The 12,739-nt window shown below is 42.0% G+C and overlaps 8 protein-coding genes across 8 annotated transcripts; 3 read left to right on the top strand and 5 right to left on the bottom strand.

Moving 5' to 3' along the window:
• Window positions 1–298: 298 nt before the first annotated feature.
• On the top strand, window positions 299–1,556 carry IL334_006462 (uncharacterized protein; the record flags this gene model as incomplete). Its single annotated transcript, XM_062938164.1, has 7 exons — window positions 299–368; window positions 437–501; window positions 658–691; window positions 755–825; window positions 896–967; window positions 1,059–1,245; window positions 1,429–1,556. The coding sequence occupies 7 exons, from the start codon at window positions 299–301 to the stop codon at window positions 1,554–1,556; spliced, it is 627 nt and encodes a 208-aa protein (XP_062794215.1).
• A 279-nt stretch (window positions 1,557–1,835) lies between these two features.
• Window positions 1,836–2,279, bottom strand: IL334_006461 (uncharacterized protein; the record flags this gene model as incomplete). The annotated part of the gene is made up of 1 exon (XM_062938163.1): window positions 1,836–2,279. One exon carries the CDS (start codon window positions 2,277–2,279, stop codon window positions 1,836–1,838), a length of 444 nt encoding a protein of 147 aa, XP_062794214.1.
• A 2,850-nt stretch (window positions 2,280–5,129) lies between these two features.
• Window positions 5,130–5,760, bottom strand: IL334_006460 (uncharacterized protein; the record flags this gene model as incomplete). The annotated part of the gene is made up of 3 exons (XM_062938162.1): window positions 5,130–5,418; window positions 5,519–5,598; window positions 5,662–5,760. The coding sequence occupies 3 exons, from the start codon at window positions 5,758–5,760 to the stop codon at window positions 5,130–5,132; spliced, it is 468 nt and encodes a 155-aa protein (XP_062794213.1).
• A 686-nt stretch (window positions 5,761–6,446) lies between these two features.
• On the bottom strand, window positions 6,447–6,782 carry IL334_006459 (uncharacterized protein; the record flags this gene model as incomplete). Its single annotated transcript, XM_062938161.1, has 1 exon — window positions 6,447–6,782. The coding sequence occupies one exon, from the start codon at window positions 6,780–6,782 to the stop codon at window positions 6,447–6,449; it is 336 nt and encodes a 111-aa protein (XP_062794212.1).
• Window positions 6,783–7,872: 1,090 nt separating this feature from the next.
• Window positions 7,873–8,811, top strand: IL334_006458 (uncharacterized protein; the record flags this gene model as incomplete). Its single annotated transcript, XM_062938160.1, has 1 exon — window positions 7,873–8,811. One exon carries the CDS (start codon window positions 7,873–7,875, stop codon window positions 8,809–8,811), a length of 939 nt encoding a protein of 312 aa, XP_062794211.1.
• A 169-nt stretch (window positions 8,812–8,980) lies between these two features.
• On the bottom strand, window positions 8,981–10,324 carry IL334_006457 (uncharacterized protein; the record flags this gene model as incomplete). The annotated part of the gene is made up of 4 exons (XM_062938159.1): window positions 8,981–9,394; window positions 9,505–9,603; window positions 9,767–9,921; window positions 10,078–10,324. 4 exons carry the CDS (start codon window positions 10,322–10,324, stop codon window positions 8,981–8,983), a joined length of 915 nt encoding a protein of 304 aa, XP_062794210.1.
• Window positions 10,325–10,964: 640 nt separating this feature from the next.
• Window positions 10,965–11,771, top strand: IL334_006456 (uncharacterized protein; the record flags this gene model as incomplete). The annotated part of the gene is made up of 3 exons (XM_062938158.1): window positions 10,965–11,008; window positions 11,094–11,381; window positions 11,510–11,771. The coding sequence occupies 3 exons, from the start codon at window positions 10,965–10,967 to the stop codon at window positions 11,769–11,771; spliced, it is 594 nt and encodes a 197-aa protein (XP_062794209.1).
• A 301-nt stretch (window positions 11,772–12,072) lies between these two features.
• IL334_006455 (uncharacterized protein) lies at window positions 12,073–12,612 on the bottom strand (the record flags this gene model as incomplete). Its single annotated transcript, XM_062938157.1, has 1 exon — window positions 12,073–12,612. The coding sequence occupies one exon, from the start codon at window positions 12,610–12,612 to the stop codon at window positions 12,073–12,075; it is 540 nt and encodes a 179-aa protein (XP_062794208.1).
• Between the last annotated feature and the right edge of the window lie 127 nt (window positions 12,613–12,739).

Raw genomic sequence — 12,739 nt, 5'->3', positions numbered from 1 at the left:
CCAAATGACTCCAGTGAACTTTAATGAAAACTCGGTTAAGCTTAGCTTCGGGTTATCCCATCCGATCAAACAAGGGGAGTGTGGAGGAGGAGGAGAAGGGATCACGAACGATGGATCGATGATGATGATGATGATGATTTTAGTCTTCATCGTGATCATCAAGCTGAAACAATGGGAATCGCGTGACTTCCATGCAACTAAACATGTCATAACATGAAAACACCTTTTGATTAGGATTGTTCCTTCTTTGCTTTCATCGACAATCCACTTTACATCTTACCGTGAGAAGTAGCACAAAATGACTCGATCAAGGGAGGTAGATCGACGTAGGACGTTATTGATGATTTGCGATTGTCATGAGAGGTATCGTGAGTCAAATTCTTTCATACGCAATACAGCTGTTCTTAGCCAATCTATGTCGCTTCCTCTATTGTAGGAGAAGGTACACATGGTTTCACTCTTATGGCTCAGAGCATCAGAAAGATGGTCATAGCTTCTAGAGTAAGTATTTGGATACTCCATGACCCGCACCTGCTTCTTGCTAACGATGGTTTGATCTCGCATTAGCATCTCAAAGTAAGAATATATTTCATTCTGGCTGCACTCAATACTTGCATAGAACGCAGAAGCATTGGCTGATCACTATCGTTAACATAGATGGCAACACTTTTGACTGAACAAAACGGAAGTGGTGAGTTTGTCACACCTCGATCTCAAAGTATGCGCTAAAAGGTGAGCTGACGTGATCATATAGGTCCAACAGCAAAGGAGATTCGGAGTGAATTGACGGGTCCTCATTTTTTGGGGACATACGGAAAAGACTGTGTGAGTGGAATGGTCGACCATACCAGATGTCATAAGGTCAAATGATTATAGCTGAACACAATAAGCGTAGTTCTCCATGATCACAGATGAAGTTAGACCTCTTCTGAAGAATTACGATAATATCATTTTAGTCGGAATAGAGGTCAGTCTCCCATCTTCCTCTCCGCCTTCATAATCCATCGGGCTCAAGCTAGATTCGACATAGTACGCCGCTGATATTTATGAGTCCACAGGCCCATGTTTGTATTCTGCAAACCGCCCTCGACCTGCTTGAAGAGGATCGTTTCCATAAAAGAGTATATATCCTTGCCGATTGCATCTCAGCATGTCACGAATTGGAGATACCCTTGGCATTGGATAGGATGAGAGATTCAGGTGCTGTGGTGACTACTAGTGAAGCTATATTGTTCCAGCTTATGGGTGAGTGAAATGCCTATCTCTTCATCAACCACGGATACTCCTTTTGACCTTCCTGGCATCGCCCTGACCTAAATTCGGATACATGACACGGTCATATCGCTTCTCCCTCCTACTCCCCCTTCTTCCTTGCGGTCTCTCAGAGCGAGAAGAGAACGTCAAACTAAATATACATTGAGCCTTCAGGCGACGGTACAAATTTCGATGACAAATTTATATCAGAATTAATCAAGGAAGAAAGAGAGAACACCGCCAAAGCATTGGAGACCTTACTGCCTCATCCTTCAAACACAGCAGCCATCAAGAAGACTTAGCCGGAAACGCCATCGAGAATTGAAAGTATGTATAATAGACAAGTAGAAACCAAGTAGAACAGAATTACCGAGCGAGTAATGCGCATCCTCAAAAAAACTCCTTGCCATACATATTTGGCGCGATACCTTCAACATATTACGAGCATGTAGATATCATAACAACAAACAACAGGTCCAAGGCAAAACAGTATATCCAGATGCATTTGAATTAATATAATCATCGCGGATCAACGGTTTTGTGCAACGGTATCAAGCCAAGCGTTTTATTGAGGAATCAGCTTATTTACCTTCATCTCTACCAAACGAAATCTCATACAAGGGACCCATAGGACCTTTCTTGTCCGCTTCATCACAAGTTCTACTGAGATAGCCAGAGACTTGAGAGGCGTCCAATCGAATACTCTGATCAACGCTTTGATGGATTTCGTTATTTTCGATTTTGATAGACAGGGACTTTAGTTCCTTAATAGTCGATTGCACTTCTTCTCTTCGTTCAGGAAAGAATACACTGGGATCTTTGTACCTTGCTCCGGTTAATGTAATTGCTGAATTGGAACTAAGCTTATTAGATTTGAGTAAATCATCCATTGCGCTTTCATCAAGTTTGGGTATGGCCACTATAATACCGCCTGAGGAGGTGATCCTATACTGCTGGGAAGGAGGTGAGGATGAAGCAGATGATACATTGAAGATAGAAGATGTGATCGAGGAGATAAGACTCATGTTAATTTGGATTTGTTTATAATTCTGAGGTTCGCACGGTATGGCTCGTTGCAATGAGGCTGTGAGTTCGGTGAATCAGCATGAAATGGGTGTGGGATATTAGGATAATGATGACAAACGTTCGATTGGTTGTAGACTATATCTCCTCACAGTATTTCTGAGTGTATCTACTATATTTTGAATCGACCTTTGTACGATTTTCGGAGTTCCGACACTAAAATTTGTGAAAGGATGTGTAGGAGACCAACTACACAAAAAGAACGATAAGGGTGATTGCCACACACCGAAGCCCCAGTCCAGAGTGGAAAACGGGTCAGAGTACAAATGGTATATCGAAATGCATTACTACCATAGTCATCCTTGTCCTCATTGTTACCAATACCATCATTGACATCACGGTCATCATCCTCCTTAATCTGGAACAACTGACTAAGAGAGGCATCAACGCATCTCAAGAATTATTGCACATCCTCTCGAATAAGCGTTCATCGGCTGACAGAGCATCCATGAATTCTGCTTTACGAGAACTGACATAATCAAATACGACAGAAGCGTTGTGCTTCAGTTTCGAGCTATCCACTTTGAATTCAGGTCTGGGGAGATTCCCCTTCGACAAGCGTTTCAATTCTTTGATGGTTGACTCTAGATTTCCTCTGATTCTATCTGCCTTCACACTCCAACCCCCATATCTAAAGTGGTCCAGTGCGGTTTCTGTCTCATACGTAAGCTGTTTAGAATTGATCACTCGGTTGAAGGATTCCCGACTTTCGTCAGGTATGCGACTTGATATGACGGCGGATGTAGAATCATCAGATAAGATCGGAAAAGACTGAGGAGGACAGAGTGTTTCTGATGAATTGGGGCCGACAGAGCTCATCTTATAGATATGAAATGATGATTTGGTTGAATCGTTGAAGAAAACGTGTGTTGTGGCTGAATGGGGTGGAGCTGTGGAATGGGATGAAGCTGTGGGATGAATGTATTGTAAATGATACGAAACGGGGATAATCATTCAAGGTGTGATCATTCGATTGAGCTTCTTATACCTAGCATGAATCTATCGAGGGTTGCATACTTTTGCAATTCCAAGTTCTGATACTGACTTAGCTGAAAGGGGTGACAAGAAGACCGAACAAAGGGGGATGACAACGGATTGCATTACCTGTCACGCCATTGAGTCTAGACTTCATAGGAATCCACTTCCTGGCGGTCGACGCAGCATTCGTGCTATTGATCTGGGTTTTCTATACATTCACATCTCTATGCCTATCTTCTTCGGCTGTGTAGTAGATTCAAAGCACGATACAATATCTGCTTGGGTACTGTCTAGAGATACTGTTTACCAAAAAATTGTAATTTGTTTTAAACTGCACTTTTACGAGACGATACATACTGGACAAGGTATGCTAAGTCAATCAAACTCATTCATGCATCATTAGTGCCGCCTTTCATCACTTTCAGTGCTTCTTCGTGTGTGAGAGGCAACGACTGTCCAGCGACTACATCTGGTTTATCGAGCATCGGATCGGAAATGACCTTATCCTTAATAGACCGAGTATTATGATAAGCGACTGGGAGGTGTCGAATGACGTGCGATTGGTGATTGTTTTGTGTAACTGGAGTCAGCTGAGCAGGTCGAGGACGCTGGATCGGCCGATCAATTTCAAGAGGATTCTGTGCAGTTGAAGCTGAACGTTCAGTGTCTTGTGTCTCCCATCTGTGACTATCATTCACAGAGATAAAGAATAAGCAGTGAGCCTTTTGCAGGTTCGCCAAAGCAAGAAGATGTGAACGACCAAACAGCCAAACAAGAGACGTGAGTTGATGGCATAACTTACGAATCTTGTCGTTTCGCTATCACACAATAAAAGTCGACGAAACTACCATACCGACACCAATGAGCGTAAACACAAACTGATCAGTCATCGGCATCATCAATACGATTCCGAAAACAGAGATAGCGATTACGGGAAATCTAGTAAATCAGGCTTACGGGAACGGCGATCTTGTCCCTTGTACTGGATTTACCGGAAGATTCGTATGAGCTAGTTCTATTTCCCATCTTGTTACGAAATTGAAGCGGTAATGATACCTGATCAATCAATTGTCGAGATTACCGCAGCTACGAACTGGTTTGACTAGTGCATCAAATGTACATATCAAACATCACAAAGGGATAGTCTTCTTGGGAAGATCATTGTTACTGATAGTATTATCCAGATATACGATCATCTTTTGTTTCAATCCGCTTATGAATGGTCTTATCCGCGTTCTCAAACATGTCTATGAATAAGGATGCGAATGGTGTTAAGCGGAGAAAGAAAAAGGATAGCAAGAGATTCGAGTAACGGTGACAGATTGGCGAATCTCATGGCCGGACGCTCTGGAATTTAATGACTTCGGGGATCCATGTGGTATGTGACTTTCAACCTCTTGACCTGTTTATCTCCGATTGTCCTAAGTCAGTATCTTTTAGTTCTACCCTTGCGTTATGACTGACAATGAAAGGATTCTCAAACGAGGAGTTTACTGTAAAGAAGAGTGGATTGGACTCCAACGAGCTTTATCCGACGACCTTGGCAGCGTACTAGATACCAATCTTCTGCTCAATGATCATTGCTTCATAATATTTACCCATATTTACATGTTAAAAGAACAACTGATCTACCTAAATACAAATTACAAATACACCTGATTTATTACTATTACAGTGTGACCGGAGTTGTCTTACCTATACCCATATATATTGTACAACGTTTCTTGATCTTCTCACATCCCGACTTGTAATTTTACATTTCAACGTCAGATCTCATGTGAGGTCTATCATTCTGGTTCAATCAAACAGATGTGTTATCGTCCCCCAATCACATCATCATAAGTGGGAGGCATACTCTGTCCGTAAGTCGAATTTGTCCTGTTGTACGTCGGTACTGATATTTCATTATCCCTTATAGTTGGAGTGGTATGATATGCCACTGGGACATTCTGGATTATTGGAGATTGACCATGGTTCTGAGCGAAGGAAGAAATGGGACTGGATGTGGGTGCTGGATAAGGAGTAATGGTAGGTGGATCAACTTCGAAAGGCGTTTGCCTAGTATATGGTTGTTCGATATCTTGTCTGGGTGGGGCAGATCGACTATTTTGCGAAAGAATCGCTTAATTAGCAAAGGATTTTTCTGCTAGAATAGTACAAGACAGGCGCTGTCGAGAAGAGGATATGGAGCGAGCTGACTCACAATGAATTGTGGAATGATGCTCTTCGACACACCTGAATGATTATGACGAGTAACACGATTCCAAAGAACGTAAAGAAGATCTGGAGTCGTGTAAATCTAAGCACAATTGCCATTACATGATGGATGAGAATTTGGGAGCTCACAGGAAGGAATATCTTCAAAGGGTTATTCGAGTCAGTAGGAGAATTATATGAGCTAGAAGAAATTGGGATCCTTCGGCTCAAAGGATAGGTTACGATCATAATTGGTTATAGTCAACTCGTGTGATGATCTTGCTAGATTGAATGGCGATCAGTTATCTTCGCGATGAATAATCATATTCATCCCTCAAAGATACATATATACATGATTGTCCAAGAAGTTATTCGTAGAGATCAACGGTGGATCATCCGCTTAATGGTCTTATCCGCAATTGCATTTGCCAAGAACTACTCGTACATGATATCATGCCGGAATAAAAGGTACGAGAAATGTACAGCCTTGACTTAGATCCGCGGTCCTCACTACATGCTCAATTCCCACTCTCCCATTCCCGGTCGATCTTCTCCGGACATCTTGACCGAAGATCGCGTTGTGCAAGTGGATATCTCTAGGAAAGGCACAACAAAAGGATAAGTAAAGGTCCTGCCGAGATGTTTCTGGGAAGTCACTCCAATAGCAGAATCAATTAATAGAGAGCGCACGTTTGTGAAAGCTCGTTACGGCCGATTGAATCTATTAACCCGACCTCGTCGGATCGACCAAAAGTGAATTGATATTAAAGCTATTTTAGTTATCATAATTAAGTCATTCTGCCAAAAATGCCTCATATACAAAAACAACTTTATCGGATATAGCCTAAGATCTCATGAAGATTATGTCAATCCATTTCAAAGTAAGGCTATGCCTATTGCACCTATATCTTAACCGGTTCCTGTTGGTTTCCAATTCATATCCTATCTCCTACTACTGTAAAATATGACGGCGGAGGTAAAGACACTTGGTCAGATGGAGCTTGTGCGAAATGCGATGACGTTCTTGCGTCCGAGGTAGACGGCAGGGCATGCCACGACGGAAGTAGTGGTTCATTCGAGGTTTGATAGTGAAGGTGTGTCGCCGCTGATGCAGGTGGAGGTGCTGATGGAGGTGAGAGGGGGAAAGGTGTTATAGTTGATGAAGTAGGTGCATCGATCTCAAATCTGGACATCATATCTTGTTGTGAGATTGGAGGTTGTCGTTTGCTACATATGATCCGAGTGTCAGCTTTGTTGAATGAGAATGACATTGCACCAAGTATACAATGTATATCAACGGAAGAGACGGATTCGAAAGTACCTACAAAGATCTGTTAAAGCTTCGATATCTCACGAAACGGAAGATCAATAGAGATATTATGATAGTAAACGATACACTGAATACCTAGTAGCAAGGGCTGTCATTTAGTACAAGTGCTTCTCCTTGAGGCCACATATCTCGGTGTTGATCGGAAGAAAGGCTCGAGAGAGGTGGGTATGTAGGAGATGGGAAAGAAACTCACTGGAATCGCTATCAAAGCCGGTAAAGGTAAGCCTCGAGGTTGATCATCGTCGAATGAGCTATGAGGCGTTATGGTTGCACGAGGAATAATCAATCTGATCCATGTGAATGACTGAAGACTGACACTTCTGATTGTTGTCGTTGCCGATACTCTGGAATTGCGATCGCATTGCAATCAATCCTTTCAAGATGTCTCGTTCTTGATGCATACAGGTATATATAAGCTTACTCGTATGAAAAACATGATGTGATAAAATCAGACCAAGCATGGCTCCGTGCTAGAACGATTAATGCTGTATCATGATATACTTAGCGTCATGCTATACATATCCAAAGGCATTCAACACAGGTCCATCGATTGAAGAGAACAAAATAAGCGGTGCAAGCGATGATCAAGAAATCTAGAGATCTATCCAATCAAACGCGTACGGTATACTGGGTCCAGTGTGTTCGTGATTTTTGTTATTGCATTTGTGATCTTTGCGTTCCACTAGATAGTTGGCATCTTTCACTCACGAACAGATGGTCATGCATATCATGGGGATTCTCAACCTCATTTCAATCAACCGACCACTAAGCCCTTCATCTTGACATACGTCGGAGAGTAAACTACATCTCCGTTCATTTCGGACCTTCCGATACCCCTCGAAGAGCTGCAGGTGGTCAACTTGAATTAGTTGGGTTTAACTGAACCTTGGTTTCGATAGTCAGTGACATCCACACGACTCAGACTTTCAGATAGCAGCGTGACACCGATATCGAGAAGCGGTAGTGGACTCCGAGCAGGACTTTTGGATAACTTCATGGTCCCTGACCTTCTTAGAGGAATGCGAACGATAATGACTTCGAATTCATCTCTTCAAGAAACGATACATCGTATATCTTCCACACCAGGTTCTTTCGCTTTGGTATCTTCTACTCCCAGCTGGCCAATATCACCTTGCATCTCCAAGAAAGAACCGAACGGCTCCAAAACTTCATCTTCACTTCCACCAATACACATCTCCATTCTAGATTCATCGTTTAATCCACCTACAACCGCTCATCAGTCAATTGCATTTTCCACTTTCCCTTCACATTATCCCACTTCTTCTTCTTCATCATCGACATCATCATCATCATCATCAAATGGTCCATCTACCTCTCCTCCAAGCTATACAGCTAGACTACTTCTGTTCTCAGCTAGGAACGTAGAGAAAACCTTAAAGTCAAGTGATGCGACGCCTTCACAACGTGTAGAAATGATGTCCATACTTTCGAATACCAGATCAAACTCAAATCCCGATGAAGCTGTAGCAGTTGGATTAGTGAATGAACCTACTTTCGTGGGGAAAGCGTCGATCATCAGAGAATATCTATCTTCCTTGAACCTTCATCTACAAGAACGAAGAATAGATTTAACTTTTTTAGTCGGTACAGATACTTTAGTAAGATTCTTCGATCCTAGATTTTATCCCGAGAACAAGATGGAGGAGAAGATAAAAGAGTTCTTTTCTCCTTATCCAGAAGGAAGTGGAGCCTATCTGGTCTCAGCTAGAAGAGGCGCGGACGATACGGATAGAGCGTTGGAAGACGAAATACTAAATAGAGATAAAGTGAGACAGTGGGTAAGTCAAGGAAAAGTGAGATTATTGGGGACAGGTCATGAAGGCCGGGAAGAAATTAGTAGTACGAAAGTCAGACAAGCGATCGTTACTCGTCATTGGGAACAAGTGGAACGGATGACAGGGAAAGATATAGCTAAATATATAAGAGAAAAGGGATTATATTCGTCTTGATCATGGGGACTATCGTTGAAATGTCTTTGTATACAGAGCAACTAGATGGGCAGCGTACACGATCGTTGTGAAATAGATCAAACATCCATTTACAGAAAAAGGAATTAGGGGCTTGAATCGTTGTATGCATATATGATGAAATGTGTGATTTTCGGTTCCACTGTCACATTTAAGCGGCGATATCTGAATTTCTCTTTTGAACTTTTTTCCAATCAAGATTTTTCCACCAATCTTTGGCATACTGTTGTTTACCCCAAACACCATATTTCTGACCTAAATACGCGTGTTCGTACAAGTTCAAAACAGCTAATGGTGAGGGATATTGAATCCTGTGCGAATGTGATCTACCTGATCGTTTATTCAATGGTGCTGAAGCTTGCGATACGTCGTTGGTGGTAGAAGAGGAAGAATCTGATTCGGTAGATGAGGAGGATGGTTCAGTCGATCCTGATGTAGGTGGTTCGGCGAATAAAGGTAAAGTGGATTCTCTTCCACGTTGAGATCGAGATGAAACGAGAAGTGTTCCAGATGCAAATGTTGGGATCACATCAAGGTCAGAAGAAGAATCTCCAGATCGTACGATCTATAACGGTTAGATCAGCATTCAGTTTGTTGAGAAACATAACATGCAATCGAAACGAAGGAAATACGACCCGCTTTCGCGACGAGAAAGGTTGTGTCTGAACCACTCACCCATAACCACCCTCCGCCCACGATTCCATCGGCATATGCCTCTACTTTCTCTTGAAGATCTCTGAACTCTGTTGGAACTTCTTGGGCGTTATCGGTGGTCTGAGGATAGGATGAAATTAACGTCAAAATCTTCTCAGCACCATTCCTCTTCCACTCCAACTGCATGAAGCAGTCATTCTACCGGACGCCACGATATCCTATACAGGTTGTAGAAAAACACAAATGTGAAGACCGAATTTCAAAGGCAATAATAAGTACTCACCAGTCCCTCCAAGAAAAAACTATTATTCAGTAGTAGCGCAGCATAGTTATACGCCAAAGTAAGATTCTTATCTCTTGCAGTTGTTGATATCAGATCAGTCATATCAAGACCGTATTTATCCCATTTCTGTTTCGTTTCGATGAGTGCGGGGTTGTCTAAGCGAATGGAAATAGCAAGTCAGCTATCAGATCCAATATTCTAGCTGCAACGATGAGAAGATTTCGAAGTATGATAGCCGATGTACAAGTCTAAGTCTTTTGATAGTATTTTGACCAACGATACAAAACCAATTCAATGAGGGTAAAACTCACTATTCACTTCTCCTTGTAATCTATTCCATAAACCGACTTGCCATTCTTGCAATCTATCGAAATTCCCTTTTTCCAAAAAGCCGTTGACACCATCTAGGATCCTGTAGTCTATTGAGTTTGTGTTGATTCCTGACCTTGAAGCCGCGTTGAGGAGTGTTCGAATTTGGATATGTGACTTTGGACGAAAGGTCTGGATGGAAGATTGAGCTAATGCTGATCGGATTAAAGATGGTGAAGGTCTTGACATTTTGGTGCAAACGTATACAGGTGTTGATGATTGCGTGTTCTGGTGAGAGTACGCTGCTGCTCTATCGTGTTTGAATGTATATTACTTTCAATTGCATGTCTCCCATTTCCCCCATATTCATCCACCAATGGAGGAAGGGGACGTCGAAAAAGTCAAAAAGTCAAGTACATTCCGATGAGTGAACAACCGTGGGAAAACCAAGCGACTGGCCACGTGGGTCTGAATACTACCGTACAGTGAGTGTTCCTGGGACTTCCGGGGGTGATTCAGGCGATCTGAATGAAAAAAGATACTCGTAAAATCAGATGCCATAATGAAGATGTCATAGTTTGATAATATAATACATCACTTCCAAACATTACCTTTTGCTGCAGTCATATCGGGAAAGGGAGGAATGACGGGACTGGTAGACAGATAACATCCCAGTTCAACAGGAAGATCTCATTTGCCGTAGACTTGATATATAAACCAAGGAACCCCCTCGTCAAAATATATTTTATCATCTTTTCGCCCATCTCACGAGTTTTTTGATTTTTGATTTTTGATTTGTCAACATATTGACTGCTACTCTGGACTCGAACCGATTACCATCTGGTTACTGCATCGAACCAATCCGATCCTTCACGATAGACCCTTCACGATGTCCCTGCGTAATGTTTTAGATCCCAAAGCGACCAAGATCTCGTGAGTATCGCTGCAGTGGCCTAGTCAAATTGTATATGGTAATCTTCAGATTAATACTGATACTCCTTTATACCTAACTTGATAGGGTCTCTTCTACAACACCTGGATCATCGAAGAAACATCTCTTGAACCCCTCAGCATCCGACGAAGGTCAACCGTGGTCGTCTAATATCCCTTCATCACTCCATCTCACATTCGATCAACCCATCAAAGCATCTCATTTCGCGCTCACCTTCCAAGGTGGATTCGTCTCGACCGCAATCTCAGTATGGGTCGCTAGGTCAGAAGACGCTGAAGGTAAATCAGTAGGTTTAGGTTTAATGTTGGGCGGTAAAGTCTTCCCTGAAGATAGGAACAAGAGACAGGTTTTCAAGTGAGTACAAGGTTTGACATATTTACGATCGTGCTGTCACTTTTATACGAATTACGAATCAAAAACCTTTGATACCCCTTGATGTCGGTGTATCAAATGAACACAGCTGATTATGAATGTTCCCTCAGAATCGCATTTCCTCCAGTTGGATTATCGCCCACAGACGAAAATGGACCTGCGGCTTCAAAAGGTCCTACGATAGTAACTGAAATCACACCTCAAGAAGCACAATCAGGTGCAGTCGAAGCTCACCCTGATGGAAAAGGTATCGTGAAAAAATCAGATGATGACGAATTACCTTATTTGACAGAATTGAAATTGGAATTTGAGAAAAGTTCAGATCAATATGGTAGGATCACTTTGTACTCTATTGAAGTACTCAGAGAGTAGAGAGTAAATTTGGATTGGGATTGAACTCAACATGGTATAAGAAGACATGGCGTTTAGTCCTCATACTTTGGTTAGAGTGTTGTGGTGAATTGGTATCGCATCGTGAGGGTGATGTTGTAGATAAGTAGAATGATCTAATCTGGTGTGTCAGTTTGAGTGATAACTAATAAAGGATATATAATGTATAATATATACTATATAATTTGGTCGGATGGCAAGAATGAATGGGGATTTACTGAATATCACTAATGCATCTCAATCATCTCAATACACAAGTCTCAATTGATGGGTCGCTGCTTCATCAGTTCCATTCATCCAGACCTCCATGCTCATCTAATGGAAGACTGTTCTCAACCAGGTCAGACACACTTGAAGATCTACCATGTAATATACCTCGTACTATAGACCCAACAGTCATGACTTCATCCTCGGTAACCAAGATTGAAGGTTTACTACCAGTGTTCATACTACCTAATCTTGATCTTGGTTTTGACAGATCGATATTTTCGATCTCGTTCAGAAGATTTTTCAATTTGGGTCTTTGACTAGCTTCATACAGTAGAGTATCTCCATCACTGATCATACGAAGGATGTTCCTCTCGTCAGTCCCATCTTGGAACAAACCTCTGAATCGAGCGAGTAAGGCTTCGGTGGCTATATCAGGCTTTGACGTTGATTCCATCCAAGGCTTTTCAATCAGTAGGGAAGATAGACTTCTAATTGCTAATGATGATGTCGATGTCGAATTGGAGAGCGAAGAGGGATTCGAATATGGATTCACAGATTTGACTTGACCATTCGATATAGATCGCGTGCTCACTGACTTTCGACGATTACCCATTGTGTTTTAGGCGTTTCCAAGACTACGGAAGTACAAGACACTGTATTGGGGACAAAAGCTTTTATGTAAATAGGAATGATGGAAGTATACTACCGTGACGATTGTATTGTCACTTGATTTCATAATC

This window comes from Kwoniella shivajii, chromosome 9 (assembly GCF_035658355.1).
Source record: "Kwoniella shivajii chromosome 9, complete sequence".
Lineage (NCBI taxonomy): Eukaryota > Fungi > Basidiomycota > Tremellomycetes > Tremellales > Cryptococcaceae > Kwoniella > Kwoniella shivajii.
Note: the sequence above shows the minus strand (reverse complement) of the source record. Positions and strands in the feature narration are given on the sequence as shown.